The following is a 16,108-nucleotide window of genomic DNA, read 5'->3' on the forward strand; positions in this document are numbered from 1 at the left end:
GCCATCTTGCTTAGCACCTTATTCTGTGTGCAACATGAGTACACACATGTCTTGTGGGCATGAAATGCATGAAGAACTCAAATAGAGGAAGGGAATTATGCCACCTACAAAAAACTTGGGATTTTGACTGATGGAAGTGATATCATACCCCCAAAATTTTAAGATTCCAGTTGAAATTAAAATGTTATGTAATTGAAGTAACATGATTAGGGATACATAATTTTTGTATTTACAAAATAGATGTGATAAATGTGAAATTTTTACCATTGTTGATGAATAAATGTGAAAATTTTGATTTTTACAACTTTTCTGGGGAATCTTGATAATACACACTTTTGAAGCAAAAATAATCAGTAGTTTTGCTAGCACTCAAATTCTAGAACGTTGAACCAAGTACAGTACTTTTAAAACTTGGCCTTGCAATTAAACTATGTAAAAATTTTAACTTCGGTTTATTTTATTTTTGCGAATGAATGCAAAATTTTATACAAATACAATGCCACAACAAGCAAAATGCCAAATGAGCAGGCCCCGTCATTTGGGGGGTAGGGGGGCGTTGCCCCCAGCTTTTGAAAATACACTAAAAATGGTATATACACTGCTGGCCACCCAAATTGCAACACCAAGAAAGACAAGAGATATCGCAACAATATTTATTTTGTAGATAACATGTTGACCAAGCATCAAATGATTAAATTTATAGACTTCTGTGAAGTGTGGTTCCTGCCAAAATCAGTAGCCAGAGTAGCCGTTATTGTTGGAGATCACCGCTGCCACACGCCTCGGCATTGATTCAAAGAGACTTTGGATGTGTTCTTGGGGTACAGCAGACCAAGCAGCTTCCACGCGTTGCCAAAGTTGATCTGGTGTGGCAGCTGGGGATGTAATCTGGGTCAATCGTTGAGCAACCATGGACCACATGTTTTCTATCGGCGAAAGATCCGGAGAGCGAGCTAGCCAGGGAAGCAATTCAATCTGGCGATTGATGAAGAACCTTTGGACAATGCGTGCCACGTGTGGTCGCACATTATCCTGTTGAAATATGGCTGTGGGCAAGCCCTGAAGGTAAGGAAGGACAACTGGCTCCAACACCTCGGAGATGTAGCGCTGGCTTTTTAAAGTACCGGCAATGCGTACTAGAGGAGTGCGAGAGTGATATCCAATACCGCCCCATACCATAATACCCGGTGCAGGACCAGTGTGGCGGTGCATAACGCAGCTGTTCAGCATCCTCTCTCCACGGTGTCTCCAGACTCGAATCCGACCATCGTGGTGGTGCAGACAGAAGCGTGACTCGTCAGTAAAGACAATTTCATTCCATTGTGCCGTCCACATCCTTCTTTCATCGCACCATTGGCGGCGGAGACGTCTGTGGTTCTGCGTCAAGGGTAGACGAAGCAATGGACGTCTTGCGGACAGACCACTCTGCTGTAAACGCCGTCGAATGGTACGCGCAGACACTGGATGATGCGGTACAGACTGAATGTGCTATGGTTCGTGATGTGGCTGAGCGATCCGTCACTGCCATACGCACAATACGCCTGTCATCACGTGAAGTGGTACACTGAGGTGGATGCGATCGAACACGTCGGTCCGTCGTACCCTCCTGCATCCAACGATCACATATCCGCATTACAGTTGTTTGGTTTCGTCCAACACGACTACCGATTTCCCTGAAAGATAATCCACAATCTCGGTAGGCCCCTATCCTTCCTCTGTCGAACTCAGATACTTGATCAAAAGATGATCGCTGTTTTCTACGAGGCATAATTGATCGTTTTTTTGAAAAAACCACAAGAAAAACACAATTGCCGTACTTCAAATCGTCGAAATCTCCAAGCCTTAAATAGCGCTTTGAAGTGGCGCCACAGGCGCGCGTGATGTGCGTCTGCGCGGAAATTCTAATCATTTGCATATCTCACCTCCGCTAATGCATGTTGTAAATTTCATATTATTTGCATGCTTCCTTCAGGGTGTTGCATTTACGGTGGCCAGCAGTGTATATACAAATATATATACATTGAGTACATGTTCTTTGCCCCCACTGGAAAAAGTTGAAATGACGGCCCTGCCAATGAGGTGGCTGAGAAAAAGATGCCCATAACAAATATGGATGTCATATATTTCAAAAATACAGCGACCCAATTAAAAACACAATCAAATGAGTGTTTTGTTATTATTAACTTCATAATTAAATTTTTCATGTTAGAAATATTTTTGTGAATGAATGCAAAGTGGACCTGAGAAATATGTTTGCAATTGAATGAAAATTTTCTGATTTTGAGAAATATTTTCGCGAATAAATGAAAATTTTTCTTGAGCAATGTTTTTGCAGTTGAAGCAAAATTTTTGACTTGGGCAAGGTTTTTGCCAGATGAATGCAAATTTTTTTAAATGAGAAATGTTTTTGTGGATGAATGTAAAATTTTTCATTCGAAAAACATTTAGGGGATGAATGAGAAACTTTTTATTTGAATTTTTTTTTATTTTGCAAATGAACCCGAAATTTTTTGCAAATAAATGCTAACTTACTGCTAATTCCAAAAACAAATGATTTGAAAGTTTTTATTTTTGTAAATGAATGCGAAATTTCTGATTTAGAAAAACTTTTTTTTTTGCAAAATTTATGTGTATGTAAGCATGATGTACAAATGACATATTTCATCATTAAAATGTATAGAGATTAGAACTAATACCAAATCATCTATAAACAAAGTTCCTCTACATTAAAAGTAAATTTTGTCAGGTTAAAAAGTGCTAGTGCAGTTTCTAACATCAACATACAAACTGCTTTTGATGAGTCCACCGAAACTGACCAATTGGAACTGTTAATAAATTTAACAAGGTTTTGCAGTTTCCCAACCCTTTTGAATTATTCCTCTTATAACACACACAAGCGCTGGAATAGGGAGGGAGGCTTCTAATATTTTAGCCCCCACCATATAAGCCCTTGAATCCTGTATAAGCTGTACATCTGACAACCCTAGTCATGCTCAATGTTTTCCTTGTGTGAACCCCTCTGATTGAAACATTTAATATTGGTGCATTTGTGTCTTGAAAAACAAACTGTGATGTCTTTTTCAAAACTTATCGATTTTTATTTTGTTTGGGTTTTGTAGGAACGATGTGGAGTAACACCACAAACCATGAACTCTTCTGTTTAACGCACGAGGATGGTATCATGAACCTGTTTAATGTGGACCCTCCCTATGGTGTTGTTCTGAAATGTATCGTGCCAAGTTACAAATGTTTATGGGTATTATCGTCTGATGGGCAAATATTTATCCGAAAAGAGATTTCCAAGAAATGTCCTCAAGGTGTCTGGTGGCATTGTTTAGATATAACTCAACTCGGTCAGTACTTGCACTTATTTTTAATACTCAGGGTTAATATTATTGAAGTTACGATTTCTAAATGCTGTAAAATAAGAACCATTGGTCAAAATGACTAGAAAATTTTCATGAACACTCCTAAAGCAATGGAATTTTGTTTGGAGAAGGAAAAGAATATTCTTGAAAATGTGTGTGCTAATAGATGGCGCTTAATTCATCTCACGCTGGCAAATTTGCTTACAAAATGGAGACAATAACCAACCGAGGCAAAATGAAAAATCAGTTAGTGTCACATGATTTCATAATTCATGGGAATATCACAAAGATGAAGTCATAAAACAAACCTCAACAACTTTCGCAAGAAATTTTCAACATTTTCTTCTGCTAGGAGGTTGGAGTGCAAAAATGTGTGTTCAACAGCAGATTGGTGTGTATCTGTGCTAATGCTATGGAAGCAGTGCATACTTTCAAGACAGCCAAGTTTGCAATCTAGACCACTGAAAACAACATTCTTGAGGTACACTGCCAAAGCCAGAAGTTGCAAGGGTTAAGGTCAGGTGAATGTGGCAGCCTGATGTTGTCATCCTTTTATTCCCATAAAGGTTCTTCAGCAGCTGCTTCACTGTTGTTGCATTGTGCATCTTGATAAAAGTTTAGCTATTCTGCACTCTGAGGCTGGTAAATGTGTCAGGATGATGTAGTTGCGTGAAATCGATTCATGCTTCTAGCCGGTGACTGTACAGGTAACAGCACCCATTGCACATGTCTTCTAAATAAATTATCCAATGATAAATGCTGCAGCAATATGCAGTGACACAGAATTCAGAGATTGAAGAAATAAGCTGTCACTGTTCAATAACAATATCATGTTTACAGTGCAGCTCTTTAATCCGAGGATGATATCACTCTCCGCTATCCATACAAAGGTTTTAAACAGCTGGCTGATGCGAAGATATATTTTGGAAAGAGAAAATTCAACTGCCCCATTCTCTGACCATCCATGTACGGCCCCGTTCAGTGCACACGAGCTCCAAGGAAAGATTGAGATATTCGTTGCTTCTGTAGTCTAGTGGTATAAGACTTTCACCTGAAAAGTGAAAAGACGTGGGTTCGATTCCCCGCAGTTTTCTCTCTTTCCAAAATATATCTTTGCATCAGCCAGCTGTTAAAAACTTTGTATGGATAGCAGAGATCGACATCATCCTCAAATAAGTCGCCATCTGGTGGCATTGACAGCAATTAAGAGCTTTGGCCTCGGTTAGGTCCAACCATCCATGTACGGTCCCGTGCAGTGAACACAAGCTCCAAAAAGGTTGAGATATTCCTTGCCTCTGCAGTCTAGTAGTCTACAGCATTCACCCATAAAGTGAAAGGACGTAGGTTAAATTTTTGGCAGGGGCAGTTGAATTTTCTCCCTTTCCAAAATATATCTTTGCTTGCATAAGCCATCTGTTAAAAACCTTTGTACAGTTCCTTAATTTTTTGCTCTTCTCATTTAAATCTTGAACACATGATCAGGGTCATCTTAGAGCATCATAGGCCTCTGGGTGAAGCAATTTTTCTGAGGCCTGTACTTGACTAGAAATGCCTGCCCTCCAATTGGTATGCATGCTATCAAAATTTTTAATCGGATCCAATATTCATGACCCCCCCTGGCTGTGCTCAGGTGGGCCCGTACTTTAAGACAACACTACACATGCTCTAAGAGTACAAAAATATTTTGGTCTACTAGTCTACTAATTTTTCCATTTAGCTCATCTAATGTATGAGAACGGATATGCATAGTATTCAATATTTGTGATTTATGGTAGCAAAAATAAACGTGAAATTCTTCCTCCAATGTAAATGGAAGAAGTTTTAAACGCAAAAGATTCTAAAATCCAGAGAGCAGTAAAGGTTAAAATCAGCCAATTCAATAAATTCTTTGAGTTTAGATATTTGAGAATTTTTCTGGGATCTGTGACTTTAATTTTCCGGCATGCTACTTCACCACACACCAACTCCATCCATATCACTATATGCGATTTACTGCCATTAACGAGTGGGATTGGAAATAAAGGCGACATCTATCTGTGGTTGCCTCAAGCTCATTAGGAAAAATATCTTGTTACCTATATTCTTCCCGGGGTCAGGGTTTAAGCTGGATGGAAAATGGGGGGAAAAGCTTTAGCAAAATGCTACAATGCTAAGGGGCCATTCAAGTATTATGTCAGCAGATTTTTAGCCATTTTTGATCACTCCCCCCTTGTCAGCAAAGTTTAGTCAGCAGCTTAGAATATTTCATAGCTTCAAAAAAGGTGGTTGATGACGGACGTAAGCAACCTTCAACCCCCCCCCCCCCCACTGTCATCAGAAGTCAGCAAATCCGAAACCCCCTCCCCCTGATGCTGACGTAATACTTGAATGACCCCTAATGTAATAATTGATGGTTGGATGTCTACTCATTGCGTACCTCCTGTACGCATTTTTGCGAAAGTCGCTACTACTTTTTTTGCATTCTACGATTTTCTTTCGCATTTTGTGAAAAATGCTACCGTAGCTTGAACCCTGCCCGGGGTAGAACTTGGGCAACCTTCATGGTGGTAGACACGCTCCTTACGACTATGGCATCCTGCATGCCAGCTAATGCAGTATATATATATACATAATTTTTTTTTAGGGCTCCCACATGTCCTACTTTTTGATAAAATGTCTTACTTTTCCTATTTTTTTACCAAATCCTATCAACAAAATGTGTGCATTTTAATTGAAGAGGGAATCATCTATATATTGCCAAATAATACAAATGTAGTTGGTTGCAATAATTTTTCTGCCAAAGCAGAAAGTGAATAGTTTTTCAAGTTATTTGTGGGGGGGGGGGGTGTATGTGGAGCATTTGGTGGTTTATTGATTTTTCATTTGCTTAGTTTGAGGGTTCAACAAGTATAGTAGTCGTTAAAAACTTCTGTCTGGATGGAAAAATAATTTTGTATTTATTACTTCATGGTCTTGGACAGTAACTAACATTCATCATTCAAAATTATGGTGTTTAGGTGAAACAACAGTTTGCATAACAAAGCAGTTGGTACATAGACCTATTCTAGGTTTGGTGATTCTGATGCTACCCAATAGTATTCAAATGTCTTCTGTAATTTTAGGACATGCGGAGGCATAAACAATATTTACAAAGCTCAACGAAAGAGCTAGAAATGAAAGTGCTTCATTTGTCAAAAACGATTGTACTGGCATTGAACAATGAGATATAAACAAATCCCTTTAAAAAAAGGATGGGCAGCGCACCTTGACTTATTTACATAAGACCTTGTAATTCAAGACCACTTCTGTGCTTTCAGAAGTGGTCTTGAAGGAGCTTCATTCTTAAAAAAATTGCATGTTTTCATAGTTTGCTGTGCATTGTCGAAGAGAAGTGACAGACAAGCCTCTCATTGTAACAGGAGAGCATTGACAAGCCTGGATATTTTGTAGAATTGATTTCTCAATGGAGCACTTTTTCTCTGTACTAAGTTTGCATCTGCTAGAAATCAGAAGAAAACCTACTTCATTTAAAAAGTAACTGCAGTCTTTATCATCAGTAAAACAGTATACTAAATCATATATCAGATAAGAACTTGTATTCAAGATTAGAATACTTCAACTGTTTCACTGTCTTACCCAATGCAGTAACAAAGTTTGCTCAATAGCACTTTTTTTTCTGGTTAATTCTTACCGATTTGCGATTGGTAATTTTCGACTAATGATTTTATCCTAGTTATCAGGAGAATGTCTGGTTCTATATTTTGACTTCTGAATTACAGTGCAATCAGTGACATTTTTGAGCCAAAAAAAGCCCAGAGTCAAACAGAAACCTTGAAGTAGTAAAAAAAATTGTAATAACAAAAATATTACAGCGGAACCTCGATATCTCGACACCCCAAGAGGATCGAAAAACATGTCGACTTACGTGGATGTCAAGTTGGTGAGGTGTTATTTCAAATCAGTTTTAGCCATTTTTAAAAATCTTTTATATATGCATATACATGCCTGTATATTGTTGAACAATCCTATATTCCCTCATCTACAGTTTCATAGAATACTTTTATCTGCAATTCATAAATAAAAGTCAACTTATCTGAGCCCGGAATCAAACCCAGTCCTCTTGCGAACCGGGCAAGCATTGTATCCATATAACCACTGGAAACACGGCCAATCTTTCTCTATTTGCTTACTGTGGCATAAGGCCTTGAAGTGGAGGACTGGATTTGATTCAGAGACAAGTTGTCTCTGTTGGGACGTTGAAGACACATTTACCTCTGCATAATATCTAGGGAAAAAAATGTCTTTCCTTCATCTATTAAATGAAAAAAATCATCTTACTTTCGATAGCAGCATTGTTGGCTGAGAATTATTAGCATGCCATTTTCTAAGTTCACTGATGCTTCTATAAAGAATCCTACCTCCACAATTTTAACAGATAGTTGTTTTAAAATCTCCCAAAATGTAATTTTCTATTAAACTACACTTTTGAATGTAAATTTAGTGAATAACACTAAATTAAATTTCTTTTATGTCACAGCTGATTCGGTTCTACAACACATAAGTTGCTCAAAAGACTGTGTATGGGCCTGCGACAAAACTGGTTTGGTATATTTCAGGGTTGGTACATTAAACCCTGAATCTGGAAGTAAGTTATCACAGGCGTGGATTGAAGTTGATGCTGGTATGGATCCACCTGCGCCATGTATCCAAAAGGTATGCTGTGTCACCAAAAATATATTCTTGTCTACTATGTTCAAAGCAAATCAATCTTCTCAATAACCATGATACAAGGTTTGTTCAAAAAGTGACTGGAAATATACGTAGGAAATCCTAATGGTCATGCTTTAGTTTTTCCCCTGCCTGCAGAAGCTGCCAGATTGCTGATGAGTGAGCGCCGTCTGGTTTTCGTTTTTGACTAAATGATGGAAAAACTTGAAAAACAAACAAAAAATTACAGATCAATGCTACTGCATTAAATTTTGTATAAAAAACTTGATTTCCAAATGGAAATAATATCCATAAGAATCAACAGGCATTCTGGGATGAAGCAATGGGTAGCACACATCAGTGGAGTGACCACAGTCATGCTGTCCATCTTCTTTTCCAGTGACATTGGTTCATCAGGAGTACACACCACAAGGCACAATCATCACCAAGGAGTAGCCTACTACCAAAAGAATCTGAGTTATCATGATTCTGTGAGACGCAAATGGCAACCTGTGGGCTATGGGGGGAATTCGCAGCTCTATCATGATAACACACTCACCTATTCTTCACATTTGGTTCAGCATTTCCTGGCCAAACACAACATGCTTGTGCTTCGTCAAGCTCATTCTCCTGACATGGCTCCGCGTGATTTCTGCCTCTTCTTCAGTCACTCTTCTCTAAGCTGATAATACCAGGGGTGGGAAGTGACAAAGTCGATTTGGAGCAGCAAAATTCAGGATTCAGAGCAGATATTTATAAATTAAATCAGCGAAATTAGCGAAAATATGTTTGTTAGCCCTCACCCCTTTTCAAAATAAAAAAACTGCACTGTTTTTTGTTGTCAAACATCTTTTCATCAGCTTGTTTTTGGTCTTTCAGGCTTTTGACACCTTGTTTGAAAGAGCGGCTGTCATAAAATTTTTCACACCAGTCTAATTAATGTGATTTTTGGTTATTGAGGGCACTATTTGCTATCTGGAACAGCAACACTCCAAATAGGCTAAAATGTTTCTATAAATTTTCAATTTTTTTATACTCGGAAAGAAATTGTTGCAAAATGGGAGAGAATTTTGGAAAAATCAACACGATGCTTGGCGATTTAGCACTGGCGATTTGGCAATATTAGCAATATAACATTTGTTATTTGGCGATATTGGCAATATGTCACTCATTATTTGGGGATATTGGTGATTTAACGCTCGTTATTCTGCAACGTTTCTAAATTATCATTCGTAATTCGGCGGACATGCACTTTTTACTCCCAGAATGAATTTTTTTTTTCACGAAACATCTAGATTTGACGCAATGACGATCGACTACAGTAATTTCTACTACTTCCAGTGGCGATTTTTTTTTTTTTTGCAAACGGAAACTGACTCACATTTGCATTTTAAAGCTGAAAGATCATTGCAAACCATCTTCAGTTGCACGATCACAAATATTATCGGGGTTTTGCAATGGAAAGCATGATGAGGGGCCGATAGTTCAAATAAGGCGATAGTAGTTTAAGTACAGTAGGAATAAAAACACACTCTTCTCAGAAAGAATCGTTTCGCGGCAAGCAGGAAAATTTTTTTTTTGTATCCTTTCTGAAATTCCCGGCATACTGAAGCAAAGTTCACTACATGGCGCAGAAAAATACCAAAATAAACAATTGGAGCAGGATGGCGCAAGATGTTGATTTTGGCGCAGAGTACGCACCCCTGTAATATCCCCGAAAAGAACCAGATTTCAGTCAAATATGTTGACATCACTCCCTCACACTTCCTCACTCATCAACAACCTGCTGCAACTAGCAGCTACTGCATGCAGGGAAAAAATTCAAGCATGCGCATCAGAATAAACTGAACCATGCCTTCCTAGCTTCATTAGTTTACATATGAAAAATTATGGTTGAATACTTTTTGAGTAAACCTTGTATTTATATACCCAATAAATTGCAGGAATCTATATATACAGCATGTATAAAGGATTCAAAACTTTTCATTAATATTTTTTGGAAATTTAGGAAACAGCAGAAGAAATTGTTTTCATGGTAATTCTGTTTATTGCACATCAAAAATCATTGCTATTTCCGTCTTCGTGTAGGTTTATGCGAGCAGTTCCGATCCATCAATCGTTTGGGTCATAGACTGCAAACAGAATGTATTTGCGAGAAGCGGCATAACCACAAGGCTTCCCGTAGGTAATAAATGGATATTGGTTCCTAGTCCAAATGCCAAGCAGTTATGCATCAGCAAGAATGCAGTCTGGCTGCTGAAGGCTTCTGGGAAAATGTTCAGGAGATTCGGAATCACAAAAAACAACTGCACTGGTGACTACTGGAAAGAGATTCCAGGAAAATTATCTCATTTGTCAGGTATGTTATCTCAGACATTTTCATTTCAATCGAAAATTAACCTCTAAATGAAACCTCGAGTTATGAACATTTTACAGCAGGGGTGCACAACATCCGGCTCATGAAAGGTGGCCTACTACCTTCAATGATACTCCAAGTAGAGTCGGAACCGCACCAGTGAGAAAAGTGATGAAGATACCAAGGTGAATCAATATGTTGATCATACTGGTGCCATTTATACTGCCGATCAGTCACCGTTGAGATGATCCGGCGACGGGAACCATCCATCCATATCATAAACTAATCAGCATTCACTATTTTGCATATCGTTGTCTCATTATTTCGGGCTCATCTGATGGCAACAGAATCATTGCCACCATGTATGTTTCTAATACAAACAAACAGTGGAGAATAGGCTCCCTTGATCTCGTGCCGAAGATGGATAACTTGTAAAGGTGAAAAATGAATTAATGATTAATTAATTTAATCATTTATTTAATCATTAAAAATATAAATTAAATATTAAAATATATAAGTCATTGCACTTATTATGGATAAGGTGGTCCTATCTACCCACCGCTGTAGCAGTACCATTACAACAGGTTTTCCAAAAACTTCACAAATTTCTTTCAGACTTGACATACTTTTTTTTTTTCAGACTTGACATACTTCATTAATGACCATTACTTGAAAACAGTTAGAAATAGGACAGGGTTGCTATGGTGTTTTATGCTTCATATTGGCTCGTTTGTTGCCCCTCTTTCTTTTGGCGGATTTGGTCAATTTCATTCTGTATATATCAATATAACAGCAAAATTTTTATAACATGAAATACTTGATTCGCTAGCTCTGCCTATCTTCTGTTTCTTTTTTTCAGTTACAGTCGATGGCGATCTGTGGGGCGTACAAAACAACGACCTATGCAGACACTTAACTAAAGTATTACAGTTCGACAATCCCACTTGCAAGAGTTCCAATGTTGGTGCAATCTCTGATGATGACTGGGAAGATGTTATGGTGGATTTGTCTGATTGAACAGTGCAGATTCAGTTCTATATATTTTGTCCTTGATGCACCAGTTCACATGTATTGACTGTGCCTATGTGTTTCCCATTCCTGCTATGCTTGGAACAATCTCAGGCTGGTCCTGTTTAGATAAGCGCTAATCTATCCCAGGAAAAAAAAATAGTTTTTAATGTTTGAATGTGGTTTTTGTGCCTTATTGATGATACATCAGTATTCTATTTCACATGCATACAGTAACGCTCAAAAATTACCAGACAATCAATTTGTGTCTTATGTGTAGATACCGGTCCTTAGATACCAGTATTAAAAATCATCTCTGGATCATAAGCAGGCCAATAATACAATTTTTTCACTAAACAGGGGAGGGGGTGATCGCCCCTTTCACCCTCCTCCTGTATCCTCTTGGTTAAATTTGCTACATGAGATAGCAAAAGCGAAAATTAGTCGCTCAATTCAAAATTCCTTAGTTAAATTAAGCAAATTTGTACTCGCCATTCGAGATCGTTTTTAAACTTTTTTGTGGTGGTCCCCTCCCCCAGGGTTACCAGAATCTGTGTGTTTTTGCCCCATGCCCCACATCTGTAGAGATGGTGCTTTTAAAAAATCCTGAAGTTTTTACACCTTCAGAATACTTTGGTGGCTCATGACTTTAATACCCAAGGAGCCGCCACCATCAAAGGGAGAAACATGTAGCAAGTACAAAACATAGCAGCTAACCAAACTTTTTTCTACCTGTGTGTAAGACAACTGGAAACCCTGCACAACTCGTATTTCATATATGGTAGAACTCCAATTATCTGAACTCCAGTTATCAGGATCGCCAATTATTCTAATCATTTGAGGGGAAATAAAGAAATCAGCAAAATTTGTATTTCAAAAGTTTGTTACCAGTGAATGATGAAAAATTGTGCTGGCGTAACGATAGCGGATACACAGACAATAAATAACTAGTCTTGTCACTTTGTGGCCACACCAAAAAAATAAAAGGGGGCTGTGAAAAGCAGGAGGAAGAAGAGGACGAAGTGGCAGTTGAGGACTTTAGAAACATCATAGTGAAAATTCCTGGATGTTCCGAGTACAGTGCAGAGCACAAAGGCAAGTGGCTGGTGTGTGATTCTTCAGCCCTCAGTGACGATTAACTCATTCAAAGTTTGAGAGAAGAATTCAAAGATGACTTGAAAGATGAGGACGAACTCAACCAGATGCTAGTAAGGCATTTGAGTGCCTTGACACAATGCTAAATTGGATGGAGCGGCAGCCTAAGTGCGACCATCTACACCTACTATAGTCTGTTTCAGGTTAACTTTGCAATGAAGGGGGAAAGCTACAAGGGAACCGCATCACTCATTGCTATGGAAACTAAAGTCTTTTAACCAATGTATTGATGCACTGTCTTGATAAGGTATGGCTGATTCTCGCCAATCTCAATGAGAAAATCTTTTTTATGTATAACATAATGCTTGTAGAAAAAATTGCACAGTAAGTTTGTAATAATTATAGAATGAAAAAAAAAAAACCTCTGCTGATACTTTCAGAAATTAAAGTGCAGTTTTTAAAATCTTTTTTTCTTTTAATTGAAAAGTGTTTTAAAATTTGTAAAAAATTATTATATCAGCTTACTCTTTATTGATGTGCCTTAAGTAACACTAAAAATTTCGAAAAACATAGTAATATTTTTCTGCAATATTTCCCTTCCATCAGCTGAAATTTATTTAGAAAAATTAATTTTTTAAAATAATATGTGTGTGACAATAACACGAAAGCAACATACAATTTTAACATAGTGTATATTAACTATGGCTCTCAAAAACTCTAGGATTTTGAATTTTTTTAAAATTTATATGGAAAAAATGAACGTTAAATAAAATTTTTAAAGTCAATCAAAACAATAAATTAATTAAGAACAAGTAGATTGACTTCTATCAACCCGGTTTTCTCATTTGAATACAGAAATTTCACCAGATAATACGGAAAAGTTAATAGTTCACTTTTCTTGCCAAAATTTCAGTCGCTCACCCACCCGAACGGTACACACATGGCCCCTACAGGGGTGGGGCTGACAAGGCTCCAGCCCTGGAGCCTGGGACAATCACCATCAACCCTAGGGGCCCCTGCTCCAGGATGTGGGGGCCATGGGTATACGTTGATGCCACTAGTTTTTAAGACAGTTTTGGTTTTTTGTTGCAGATGTGCTGCTCATGGTTATTACGGATGATTCTTATCAAGTATTGTTTTTACAGCAAGCATTCAAACACCAAAAACACAGTATTGAGGAATGAAAAGAGCAGAGAACTTTTTAACATGGCTATCTGCAGTGAAAAGAATGATACAACTGTCACATAAAAGAAAAGAAAAAATGCACAGCTAGTCTAAACTGCTGTGGGTTCACTCGCTTATTTTATCTGAAGAGGCACCAAAGGGACATCTGGAGAAGCAGGTGGCCCCTGCTGTGGGTGGAAGATGGAGTTCGTGTGGGTAGCAGGACGCATTACTCGTATCAACACTCTCTGGGATCGGCTATAGGAATTCGAAACCAATCCTATCCCATGAACATGGCAAGAAATAAATAATTAAAAAAAGGAGGACCTGAGAAATCAAAACCTATAAGAGCCTCTCACAATGGTATTGGCGCTCTCGCGAAAGAGAAACACTTCCTCTAATCTGCGTAAATATCTGAATTCATTGAAGCCTATTTTCGAGAGAAAAAAATAAAACTGATTGAATATTCATCTTGATTTAAGCCTATAAGTGCATGGAAAACTGAATGAAAAATTGTATCGTTGTGAAAAATTCAACCAAATAAAAACTTAAAAAATATATATATATATATAATTGTGTAACAAAAAAGCACGACAGTGATATTGGTGGGGAAAATTTCTAGGATATCACACCAAAATATTCTTGCGTTTGTCACAGATTTTTGATAATGGTAACCAATATTTTTTTTCTAATTTAAACATTTTAAACGAATAAACATCTGTTCAAAACAGTTTTTTCAGTACTTTTTTCAAAATCAAAGAAAAAATTGAAATATTCTGTGCATCATCATAAAACTCTGATATATATGGGAACTATATTTTGCGGCAAAGGCACTCTGTACCATTCTCTTCATTGCAAAGGTAACCTGAAATGGACTATAGCTGTCAAGCGGATGCGAGACTTGGCTGCATGGGGAACAAGTAATCAACATACATTTAATACTTTTCAGTGATGTATTTAGATACAGTATTCAGGTACAAAATGTAAACAAAATTGTTTTCATAGTCATTAAATTACATTGCATACTAAAGCAAAAAATTTTTTATTTTTAGTAAGGAATAATCTTTTTGTGAATTATCCAATTAGCCGGGTATGTGATTATCCAGATGAGGTCTGGTCCCAATTGATCTGGATAATTGGAGTTCTATTTTACTGTATGAATGAATACTTCCAAAAACAGGGGAAGGCCACTTGCTCGAAGAGCTTCAACAGCAAATTCATGATCATGGATAGGTTCTCTGTCAAATTGAATGCTTAGCTGCTGTTGTCTTCATTATTACGAAATTTGTTTTTTCAACCACCTCAATATTTCACTTGTTCACTGCTGTTTGATCCCGTTTTCAATTATTATTATTTTTAAAATTTATTTGTATAGTTTAGAAGAGAATTTTAATCTATTCATGGAATTATTTATCACCACATGCTGTGTATTTTTATAAACGTATAGTTTTTTCCCATCACAAATTTATGATCTGACGTCATGATCCATATTGTTGTTGATTCTGAATATATATATGAATGTTTATGCAGATTTTTGTCTTATATTGTCAACAATTGTTATTCAGACATGACCAAGTAATAAATTGTTATTTAGTTTTAGATTCATGCATTAATACTTTCCATGCTCATTATCTCAAGGTCTTTTGCTTTCAATGGATTTTTGATAACTTACTAGTAAGGTGTCCTCACAGTGGATTCAATCATAGATAAGGTAAATATGCAGAACAATTTACCACTTTCTTGCAAAAATTCAATCATAAACAAAGTGAAGTGAGAAATTGCCACAAGAAAAGAAAAAAAAAGGTATTTAATAATTTTTTTAATGAACATACCACAACATATAAATAAATATGTCACAAAATTTTGGTAAATGTAGAATATGTGTGTGATCATAAAAAAACACTGCCATATCAGTGGAATGTTTTACACACAAATAAAAACAAGCATTACATAAAGAAAACAATTGAATAAAATGGGTTTCAATTCACAGAAATATCTCAAATTAAGATTCAAGGGAAGCTATAGCCTTAAATTCATCTGAAACTGAAGAACAAACTTATTCCATTCAAATGAGAAAAAGAGATTAAAAATTTCGAAATACATCCTGAATTAGCAATCCCAAAGAGAGGACCAGTTTCAGTTTTTTATCAAAATGTCCTAAAATTTATTTTAGATGCAAATGGATGAAAAGCGCCCAGTTAGTTTGTAAGCTCATAAAAAAGACCTACATATTTTTGGAAACTTTATCTGATTCTGCAACTCACAAAGTTTTTGCTTGCATAGGCTTGTGTTGTTAAGTTCAACCACCACAAGAGCTATCAGGGTTCATTTCATGGTTACTTTAACATTTGCAGGACATGCTCGCTGTGTGGTTAGGGTTAGAAGAAACTAAGTCTGACAAATAATGTTGGGCATAGATTTTACGCCTTGT

General features: G+C 37.1%; 1 protein-coding gene across 1 annotated transcript in view; it reads left to right on the forward strand.

The window, feature by feature from the left end:
* Positions 1-15,270, forward strand: part of LOC149085804 (tectonin beta-propeller repeat-containing protein 2) — a 58,255-nt gene extending 42,985 nt beyond the window's left edge. Inside the window, exons 13-16 of the mRNA XM_089232223.1 lie at positions 3,120-3,353; positions 7,885-8,060; positions 10,143-10,413; positions 11,270-15,270. Coding sequence (XP_089088349.1) covers positions 3,120-3,353; positions 7,885-8,060; positions 10,143-10,413; positions 11,270-11,427 — 839 coding nt within the window. The 3' untranslated portion in view covers positions 11,428-15,270. The remainder of the gene's footprint in view (positions 1-3,119; positions 3,354-7,884; positions 8,061-10,142; positions 10,414-11,269) is intronic.
* Positions 15,271-16,108: the final 838 nt, after the last annotated feature.

Source organism: Pholcus phalangioides, unplaced genomic scaffold (genome assembly GCF_987345545.1).
Source record: "Pholcus phalangioides strain wild (caught in Gottingen) unplaced genomic scaffold, Ppha-v1.0 ptg000005l_1, whole genome shotgun sequence".
Classification (NCBI taxonomy): Eukaryota; Metazoa; Arthropoda; class Arachnida; order Araneae; family Pholcidae; genus Pholcus; species Pholcus phalangioides.